The 11,000-nt window shown below is 32.8% G+C and overlaps 1 protein-coding gene across 2 annotated transcripts; it reads right to left on the bottom strand.

The window, feature by feature from the left end:
* Positions 1 to 3,619: 3,619 nt before the first annotated feature.
* On the bottom strand, positions 3,620 to 8,417 carry LOC104892191 (uncharacterized). 2 transcript variants are annotated; one of them, XM_010678038.4, is made up of 5 exons: positions 7,575 to 8,415; positions 5,794 to 5,934; positions 4,550 to 4,889; positions 4,265 to 4,471; positions 3,620 to 4,095 (listed from the first exon to the last, which is right to left on the bottom strand). In XM_010678038.4, the coding sequence occupies exons 1-5, from the start codon at positions 8,194 to 8,196 to the stop codon at positions 4,092 to 4,094; spliced, it is 1,314 nt and encodes a 437-aa protein (XP_010676340.1). In that variant the 5' UTR covers positions 8,197 to 8,415; the 3' UTR covers positions 3,620 to 4,091. The 2 variants fall into 2 exon arrangements, with proteins under 2 accessions (XP_010676340.1, XP_010676341.1); XM_010678039.4 differs by lacking the exon at positions 3,620 to 4,095 and having other exon boundaries at positions 4,303 to 4,442; positions 7,575 to 8,417.
* Positions 8,418 to 11,000: the final 2,583 nt, after the last annotated feature.

The following is an 11,000-nucleotide window of genomic DNA, read 5'->3' as shown; positions in this document are numbered from 1 at the left end:
TATTTATTGCGAAAGTTGATTTGATAAAAGAGAGTGAGTATTTTGAATATTATAGGTAAATTATGTGCGTCTTTTTATTGGTTGTAGTTGGATGTGGTAGGTGGTATTGTCTTGTTGTTGTTTTATCATTGCCAATAAAGGTGTTGGGGTAGAGTTCTAAAGTGAGAATTGATTATAAGAGATACTGATATAGTGGTCTGATGCCTAAGATAGTAATCGATATGGGACAGCTGAATATGGTAAGTGTTGTAGTTGTTATATGATGGAGAAAGTATATTTAATTTAAAGATAATAAGGAATTATCTTTAAAAATAGAATCATTTGTCTTATGTGTTTTGTTCCTCCTAATTTTATGTCATGTGAATAGTGTTTATATATGATTATTTACCTTGGTAACTTAATTCTCAAAATGGTTAAGTATAATGATAATTCAATAGCTGGGAGGTAGATCAAATCAAGGTATAAGTGTGATGTTATTAAAGAAAAACACCTAAAATGCAAAAAGATTGTACTCCATAAAGTCTCATTTTCTACGCTTTTCTTGAGATGAATTGCACCCATTTAACACGTACTTGTGCTATTTTCTCATTCTCTTATTTTCACTTGTTTCAGGATAGATGTATATAGATTAGCTCATAAGTTAATATAGTTTATAATAAGTTCATATAAAGGTTGAGTAGAGCTAGATTATGTCTGATAATGTAAGTATAGAAAAGTTAAGGCAAGTAATTTCAAGTTCAAATCAGTAAAACTCGATTATTATTTTTGGATTAGGAAAGATAATTGGTTCAAAAATCAAATCCTGCTAGGCTACTAGTATCAGGGCACACCAACTCAGAAGTTGTGTATAAGGCTAAACAACCCAGAAGTAAATGCCCAACATATTGTTGGGATGAGGATTTAAATCCTGGACAATGGCCTGAAATTTTGGTAGTACTCCATTAAGCGACCACCTCACCCTCGAGTAAAACTCGAATAAACACATGTTTTTCTTAACACATGTCCTCAACATATAAAATAATAAGGATTGCTTTTTTCGCTATGAGACTACATAAACTTTGATCATACACTACATCACGTTACGTGAATTAATACCAAAGTATTAGTATTACATAGAAAAATAAAGTTGCAATATAAAAATTTCAATGTATGTTATGAGTATTTGTTCTAAATATGCATTTATTTTGTAATACTAGATTATTATTTATTTTGTATGTTAATCTTGTAATAAGTAGACATATAATAAATGAACTTGAAAACTTCTTTATCCGACATCTAATATGTTAGTGGCATACTTGTGATTCCGAAAAGTCCGAAAACTTGTATGTATATGAAAATATGATAATATTTCTATAAAACTGTTGCACCATGTGACAATACAATCCTTTTACTATTTCACAATTAAAACAAATATAAAACGTTTTGGTGTTTACAAAAAAGAACCCTAGATAATGGGAAAAGCATTTTGTTGTATGATTACATGAAATTTATGATGACCGTATGAGATATATTAAAACTTCATAATATATCACATTAATGAACCACGAATGAACAAAGCTATAATATAAAATGAATTTGTTTTTTTTTTGTAAGATGAAGGAGACTCACTTGAGGGAAAAATACAGAAAAATCTCAAATTAGTCCCATAAAATTGATCCCTAAATCTGAGGAATAAGAGATAGGAAGCGATGCCAGACCGAGGAATACGACTATACGAGGATTGGAAAGTGGGAAATGGGTAAGGCATGAGAGGTGAAGGTATGATATGCGTGGCAATTCAAAATACATAATCATCAACTCATCACCGCACAACATTTGCGATGCTAGTTTAGCTAGTTGGCTTGACTCAAAGGTGAAGGTTATAAACACAACACAAGTCAGAAGTCACAAATGTGCAGTTACTTACTATTTGGTGATCAACAGTCCACGTCACAATAAATATCTACGTATCCGTCACATCACGTGGCCCTGTATGGTGCCACACCATCTCTTCCTCATCACAGCCATAAGGTCAATCGAAAAGAAACCTGATTTTTTAACTAGTGCCAATTGCCAAACACCCACAGGTTCACAAGGGGAAAATAATAATAAAAAAAAACAGTAACTCGTAGTTAGAAGAAATTGAATACAAATATTGAATACGTGATCTTTAGCGATTAAGTAAATACTCCCTCCGTTTCATATTAATCTACCCACTTTGACATTTTACACTATTCACAAATTGCACTTTGACCCTTGTTTGTGATTTATACGTGAATAAAAACATAGTCATGTGGGATCTTGTTAGATTCGTCTTAGTATGTATTTTATTAATATGTATTTTTATAATTTTTACAAATACAAAACTAAAGATATATGTCCTTAAAGTTTTACATTGGCATGCGTGAAAAGTGTAAGTGTGTAGATTAAAATGAAACAGGGAGAGTAGTAAATAAGCTGAATTATTTAAAGGTTATTTTTATTAAATCTTATATCAATATATACAAATATAACGAAAGTTTTGAATTTGTGACTTTTTTTTAAGTAAGAAATATGTAATCTTCACCATCAAAATCTAATGATAGGATTGTTGTTACATAATTAAGTATTTGTAAATGACAACTCGAAATTAAGAGATAATAGTTAGAGTAAATAAATTAAACCAATTCAAACTAAAATTTTCATTTATTAGAAATTAGGATTTTTGTTCAAAACCACCTAAACTTTTCATGTTTTTAGAAACTCCAACCTTGATGAATTTTTTTTTATAAATTTCCACCTACCATTTCCAATTTTATTAAAAACTCCCACCACTTAACGATTTGTGTTAAATTTCGTTAACAAAACCGTTAAGTAGACCTCATATATGCATTTTATTATTAATTTATGCTGAAATCAAAGTTAATTTCATCAATTTAAGGGCAAAATCTCAACAATTTTGGAGCAAGTTTGGAACGAATTATAACTATTTGGAAAGACTTGCAACTATTTCAAGTTCGATTTTGTTAACAAAATGTATATGAGGACCCATTTACGGTTTTGTTAATGGAATTTAACAAAAATCGTTAAGTGGTGGAGTTTTTAATAAAATTGAAAATGGTAGGTGGAAATATATAAAAAAAATTCATTAAGGTGAGAATTTCTAAAAACATGAAAAGTCTAGGTTGTAAGATGCGATTTATCTATATGCCGACAACTTATATTTATTTCTACAAATTCATGTGTGTTTCCAGGAACACCTAGAATTATGTGAAATTACAGGCTAAGGAAGATTTTTGTCTGACAAAAATTTTCATAATGTAGTATTATGAAAAATTTTGTCCATCCCAAAGTACTTTTTCTTCACAGCCTATCTTTCGTCATCAAGTCCATGTGCACCCAGTCCACAGCTTCACACTGAAGCAACAAGTGCACCGAAGCAGAAGGTTTGTGGCAAGCAGGAGAGACAGATTAATAGAATCCTAGAATTCTGCAAACAGTTTGTTTAATCTTCAATATCCTGCTACTGAGTACTGACCGTTTATATTTTTGTTGCCACTTAACTAAGTGACATATTCACGAAATTACCATAACTTCATTACCACTTTCAAACAAGCCATGAAATCAAAAGGTCAAAACCCCTACCAACACATGGAGCAACTTAAAAGAAAACAATGATTATAAATAAAGCATGATCAATATTCACAATACAGTGATTACACAATTCACTGAATATTAGTTCTTAGTTGGAATTCTGTCAAAAGGGGTAAATAATTACAATAAACACCCACTTTAGTTTCCTCATTCATACAAAGTTACTGCCACACAGAGAACTATGCGTATCCGTCAACTCGTTGCATTCATTTACGTAATTCAGCACTCCAGGCACGACTACGAACTTACGAAGACTACAAGCCTCTCAGATAACAAAATTGTTGCTTGCAACCTATTGCAGCATCATACGCAACCATAACTATTGACTAACTTAAATTATATAGCCTAAAGATAAAAAGGAGCCTTTTATTTACATATCTTCTGGATATTTAAGACAGCAGCTCCCTAACATTCATCAACACGGTAGAGAATTTCAGGCAAGACTCCGAGTTCAGAGCTATGAAACCGACTGAAGAGGTTTACCTGCATCACGTTTGCAACATTATGAAGAATTTTACAATGAAAACGGAACTATATCTGACAAGGAAGTATTTGATAGGGGAGATTGAGAGCTCAAAACTTGTATATCCATCTTGCAAATACATGGGGCTATAATAAAAGCGGGGTGGAAGAGAGGGTTACTCCTACTTACATGATTGTTTTCTGACAGAGAACAATGTCAGCAAAGAGCGGATCTTTCCCATTCTTGTATATATCAAATAGCTGCTTGGAGCGAGACAGGGCTATTCTTCTGCAATTATCTGCTCCATTCGCATCATGCTTCTCCAAATCAACAAGCGTCTTTTTTAACCTTCCTTTTGCATCTTCATCTATAAGAAACTTGGCCAAATTTGTTTCTCTAGGCATATGACAGCAAAAATTGAATATCATCTACTTTCAAATATAGTGGAAGTACAAAGCACAAAACCTTTAATACCTGAGACCATAAAGCATATGCTGTCTATATAGAGCACAAATTCCTTCCATGCAAAGTTCAGTATCCTTCCGCAGATCTTCAAGGATATCAGCTTCATAATCCCAATTTCTGTTTGAATTTCCAGATTCATCATATGGTAGCTTCCTTTTAAGTCCTTTTCGCGAAGGTTGTTCACCATCATCATCATCAGAACTACACAAGTCGACAAAGCAAGGAACTTCTGATGGAGATTTGTGAGCCGAAGGCATAGAAGAAGCTGATTTCTCGTCTGCAGGTCTTGCGTCAGACTCAAAACTCTCTAGGCGGCCCTTCAGAGGTGTTGCATTTAGCGCTTTTGGACCTAAAGCAAAGGACAATCAGCATTTCAGTGCCAAGAAAAAGAAACGTAAAGTCCATATCAGTAATGAACATTGGAATCATAGGATATCTTATAAACTTGCAGCTATCTTTGTCCATCAGGAAAGCGTATCAAGCAATGAGAGGGAGCTTCATCGACTTGCCTTGGAAAAAGGTTATGTGCAATACTCCAGCACCCGTAAAACGTGAGTTCACAGGTTGGCTTGCTAAAATGGATCAATTGACATTGACTACATGTAATAGGCTAAAGAGAATTGGCATAGAATGCGATTCTTATCTTTTTTGTGAAAAATTCGGCTGTCACTTGTCAGTACTCAGTACAACATCCGGTCTTTAGTTGTGAACTTCAAGCTGCTATTTCTGGAAAGATTTTGAAGTGCATAGGTTGTATTAGACAACCAGATGCAGGATTAAGTTAGAGAATTACATTATATAAACACTTTGCCGGACTAGCAAGTAGCAATGCTGGTCTGTATCCAGTTTACAGAATGGCTACATTGGTGATTGAATTTACCATTTGAAGGAAAAGAATAATAGACTATGTCGAGAGAGGCAACTCGATGCTTCTGGTTTAGTCAGGCAAATCATATAAATGATCTTAGTGAGATGTTTTCTGCAAGAAAACTTGATGAAATTGCTAATAGGAAACAGTTGACTGCTTAGGTTGGTACGGCTGTAAATCCTGGTGCTTGTCATGAAACGCCTTCTTAGAAGGGCTGTCATAACTTGCTGTGATGCTTAAAGCCCACTCCTACTTAGTTGTGATTTTGTTTTGCTGCTAGCCTTATATATTTTCAATGCTTAGGATATAAAATGACTCTTCTAGAAAAAAAAAATTACAGACAATAAAAAACAAGTTAAATATGCCAAAAGAGATTTCAAAATACTTGGCATTGACGAAGCCGTCTTCTCTTCCATGGCTGTTGTTTCATGAACAGATGGCGCACCAACAAGCCCTTGATGTTTTGCTTCAGGCCCACAACTCTCCTGCTCTTGCATCAGGTGAGTATTTTCAACCAGTTGTGAACCTGAAAAGAAAGAGCAAGCATCACCTTAGTGATAGAGCCATAGAGGACAAAGAAAACAAGGAATAAAATTTTAATAAGTAAACAAATACTTCATTGCTAGCAGCTAAGACATTGGACAAGCCAACACAATATTGCGTTCATATTTTTTAATCTCGAATTTACCAAGGAAAGCAGGTAACCCACTGTTACTAAAACATAGAGCTGTATAAAATAAATGCATAAGAAAGGGATGTCGACAGATATATTCTTCAGGAAGCTGGATCCATTGGTCAACCACAGCGAGGACATCACGAGACATACTTTTGAGCTACAGAAAAGGATATAGTCACAGTAACAGATAGAATTTTGCATAACAGCCAGAACTTCAGCTCCAAATTGACCAACAAAGCAATAATGTTAGTACCACTTGTTGTATATCTCCCAGTAATCTTCCCTAACCAGGACTTTCCCCATTAATAATGCTCCATATATAGTTTTTTAAAATAAAATAAACTGGATATGCTACGCACCAGATTAGTTACCAAATCTTACTATCCACGATACTAGTCGGTAGTCACCAACTCAACACAAAATATTCAATTACTCATCTTAATGAGGAAACATAATGCTAGTGGAATAGCCAAGGCCAAAGAGTGTTAAAAGAATAGAGCGTAAACATTTGTGTACCCTTTACCCCATTATCAGTTATCACATCCAATTTCAAATCAATTATCACGAGTGGAATCATGTTCAAGATTTATGAACCACAATGACCGGTGAGTGCCGGAAAGAAAATTATGGAGGGTTGTTCAGTACATCACTGGAATTAGTAATAAGCCAATCATGTGGCATTTATGTAAGTAAGATGCCCCTAATATCTAGTCATAGTTTCATAGAGGTCAAATATCCAGTTGCGGTTTATTTTTAAAGAACAAAAAAAAGAACATTGCAGATATTTGAGTATTTGACCTCTACGACCAGTCGACCATAAATATTAGTGCCACTTGATTGGCAAATTATGTTCATCTCCAAGATGTACTAGGAATTTTCCATAATTATGGATATATAATTCTAACATAAAACTAATTGAAGTCAACAAATTTGACTTACAGTCTGGTTTATTACATTCAGAAGATATCAAACTAAAGACTAAGAACCATAAACAACCTTTTAACAAAAAACACAAGATAATGACATATAAACACCACATAACTCTAGCAACACCAAGGATGTCTTGGCGGAGTGGTTAATATTGAGATGTTGTGGACAATAGGTCACAAGTTCGAACCCCCCTTTATACTTTGTAGTTTGTACTGCCTTCGCGGTTCATATGAATCAAAAACAAAAAACATAACTCTAGCAACAAACATATTTATAAAACATTAATAGAATCTAAAATGCACGAAACAAATCAAATAAAGGAGGCATTATAACGTTATTTCGGTCCTTATTAGAATTTATCTCAGCTTATGTGAACTTATTAGGCCCTATTTTATAGCTATGTCAAACCTTATTTTGGCCATCTTCACTAAACTGAACTTTTCCAAATTTTTCTAGTAAAACTGATTAAACATGTTAGGCTTTATCAGAACTTATCCGAACTAATCTAAACTTGCGTCTTTTTTCTAATAAGGATTGAAAATAAGGCGAACAGAACAGACCGGAATAATCGGCGTTCAAATTAGCAACAACTCGTTCCAATTCAGACACCCGCTTCTCAAACCTCCTAAATCGATCACTTGCAGCAGCAACAACACCACCTAAATCCCTCTCTAACTTGGAATTCTTCATTGAAAGCCTCGAGTTTTCTACTCTGTCATCCTCCGCTTTTTTCAGCTTCTCCAAAACTTTTTTCTCTCTCTTCCCAATTTCCTCAATCTCCTCCTCCAATCTCATAATTTTCCTTTTGAAACCCTCAATTTGCAGCTTACAATCCCTTAATTTTTCTTCTAAACTCTCGTTCTCCTCACTCAAATGCACATTTTGCTTCTTCAAAATCTTGATTTCGCTCGTAAAATCCCTAATTTTCTCCTCATACTCGTCCTTCACCCTCTCAAACTCTTGATTTGCGAGACCTAGTTTTTTTCTTAAATCTTCGCACTCGTTCACTGACTCAGTGAGTTGAAACTGAGCTTCCTTGTTGTTGAGTAGCAACTCGCCGTGATCTTTGTTCAATTGATCCAATTGTTTCGTTAAAATGTTGTTTTCCATAATTGCTTTGTCGAATTTCAGAGTAATTTCGTCTTTCTCACTCTTCAATCTCGACATTATGAAGGAATCCATGGAAATTTGAACGTTTTGAAGATAAACAGAGGATGAGATGGTTTGCAATTGCAAAGAGTTGTCGAAACCCTAGGAGAGAGAATCAGGAAAAATATATGAGAAAGAGTGGAGGGAAAAGGTTAGGAGAAGTGGAAGTCTGATGAAATTGCAGTACGCTAAAAGGGAGTTCACAGCAATAACTGCATGAGAGAGATGCCAACACAGAAAATGCATGAAATGTTGAAACGCATGAGCAGACTTATGAAACGCACACCTCCGTTTAATTCTCTCTATTTTATTTTATTTTTTGGTCAGGAAAGATAATTGGTCCGAACACCAATATCTACTAGGGAACAATCAAGATGGTACTCCACTAAGCTATCACATCTACCTTCGTTTAATTCTCACTATAGCACTACCTCTGTATCTTTTTAGTTTGCACATTTGAGTTTTATCCTTGCTAATAATTATTCCGTTTGATAATAATTACAATATACTCCTTGTCTCCCTACGTCCTAATTTAGTTGCTACATTTTGACCGTAGGCACTATTCACGTCATAACTTTGACTATTTTTTACTCCATATATATAAGAAAAAAACATAGTCATGTTGAATCTTGTTTGATTCGTCCTAATTTGTATTTTTCCAAATATATAATTTTTATAATTTTTTCATATATGTAACTCAAGATATTGGTGTTTGAAGTTGCATCTCGTAAACTATGATAAAGCAAATGTAGCAACTAAATTGGGACAGAGGGAGTACTCCGTAGCACATAATGAAGTAACTCAAGAGAAGAGAAATAAAGATAAACAAAAAGTGGAGGTCATGTGATAAGAAAAAGAAAGGTACTACCAAATAAAAAAATTGTAAATAATATAAAAAAACTTCCAAAGAAGAGAAATATTGTCATTAAAAAAAAAAAACAGATGAAGTATAAAACTTTGACATGTATATATTATAAGTGTTTTTCTAACCTATGCAAAGGTTAAACCTTATCTATTAAATAAATTGATTAACTAAAATATAATATTTTTCCTATAATGATGCTAAATAGTTAGTTTCCTTATTAATATATTCTTTTTTTTTCTTTTATTCAAATCAAAATTGTCATTAATATATATTTAGCATAATTATAAGGAAGATATTATATTTTTAGTTAATTAATTTATGGAATATAAGGCTTAATATTTGCACTGGGTGCATAGGTTAGAAAAACTCATATTATAAACATACTTAATTATAGAAATTTAATATCCAGTGATTGAAGCAAATCTAACAGGATCTCATATGATTATATTTTTCTTTAGTTATGAATCATAAATTATGGTGAAAGTGAAATACTTTTCCAATTTTAACATAAATGAAACAGTTACTATTTTAGGTCGTTTCAAAATAAATAAAATATTGTTTTACTATTCAGCATTTACTTCTCTCTATCTCTCTCCTCATCACATGAGTCTTATTTTTCTTTCTCTTTATCTCTCTCCTCATCTATATCCCTCGTGTCAGCCCCTCGTATTTAATTTAAAACATAACGAAATAAGTATATATACATTGACAAGGTATAAAGTCTGTGGTTTAATTTAAAAGAATTGGTGTGTCATGTAAACATTAATATCAAATATATTCTTTAAACACATAGGCGAGCATTATAGCCCCCCGTGTCTCACTTTCTTACAATTGGTGACATGACATCTCTTTCGAGCTATTTTGTATTACTCATAAAATTTTGATTAAAACTAGAAAGGTTTTTACTAAGAGATCTAGAAATTCATGACAAATTACGTGAATCATCATCTAACCACCAAACTACGAGCTTTATATGTGACAAAAAATCAATGTCAAGTAATATATTCTTCCGCCTCATTAAAAGTCTAATAAATTCAAAAGCTTTAAATGTCACGATGCAACCACCAAAATACACTCCAATACGTAACAAAATGTGAACTCTAAATACTAGATTCTTCAGCATTGCTAAAAATAAATAAAAATATACGTCAAACCCAAACAACAAGCTACGTTTTGTTGTGCATACTCCATGATAGAAAAAGAAATATTGAAAAAGCAAATTTAGCCTATAGAATTAATAACTTTTTTTGACAATGGCATCCTGACAACTCGTAAATTACAAAAAAAAATAAAGACCACCCTTTTTTTAGTGAAAAAATTGTATAGATTATTAATAAACCACCCACAAATGACAATATGCATATAGAAATATCACAAATAAGAAGATGCTTGAAATGATGAAACATAGACTTTTGGTTGTAAAATGCAACATACCTCTAATGTTTTAAAAGGAAAAAAATACCCTAGTATAGACCATGTTTCTGTAACAATTTATCTGAAATAAATACATCAATGTCAAAACAGTACAAAGAATATGCTTTTCATAAATATTATTTCTTTTTTAAAAGGGATAACTATTTTTTGTCATAGTACACACAAGACCTAAGCTTAATCTCTCCTAGGGTTTCAACTCAAGTCCAAAACTTTGAACAAACTTTCCCTATACCGAAGTGTTGCCCTCATAAATCGATATTGTGAAATGTGACATTGTGACATTAACACCATTAGACTTAGATGTCCTTAATAGATGGAGTGACTACTTGGTGTAAGGAAGGGGAAGCATAAATAATAATTTAAAACTTAAAAAAAAATCTATCTCTTAGCTTAATACTAAATTAGAAATCACGAGCATTAGGTCCCTTCACATGGCAAATTCTCCCAGATTAATTCTCTTGAATATTTTAAATTCACCGATAAGTTTTTAAAATATTTTTAAGCAATTTAATAAATATCGTAAATCAAATCCAAATAT

Source organism: Beta vulgaris, chromosome 5 (genome assembly GCF_026745355.1).
Source record: "Beta vulgaris subsp. vulgaris cultivar EL10 chromosome 5, EL10.2, whole genome shotgun sequence".
NCBI lineage: Eukaryota > Viridiplantae > Streptophyta > Magnoliopsida > Caryophyllales > Amaranthaceae > Beta > Beta vulgaris.
The sequence above is the reverse complement of the archived record's forward strand: the minus strand, read 5'-3'. Positions and strand labels throughout refer to the sequence as shown.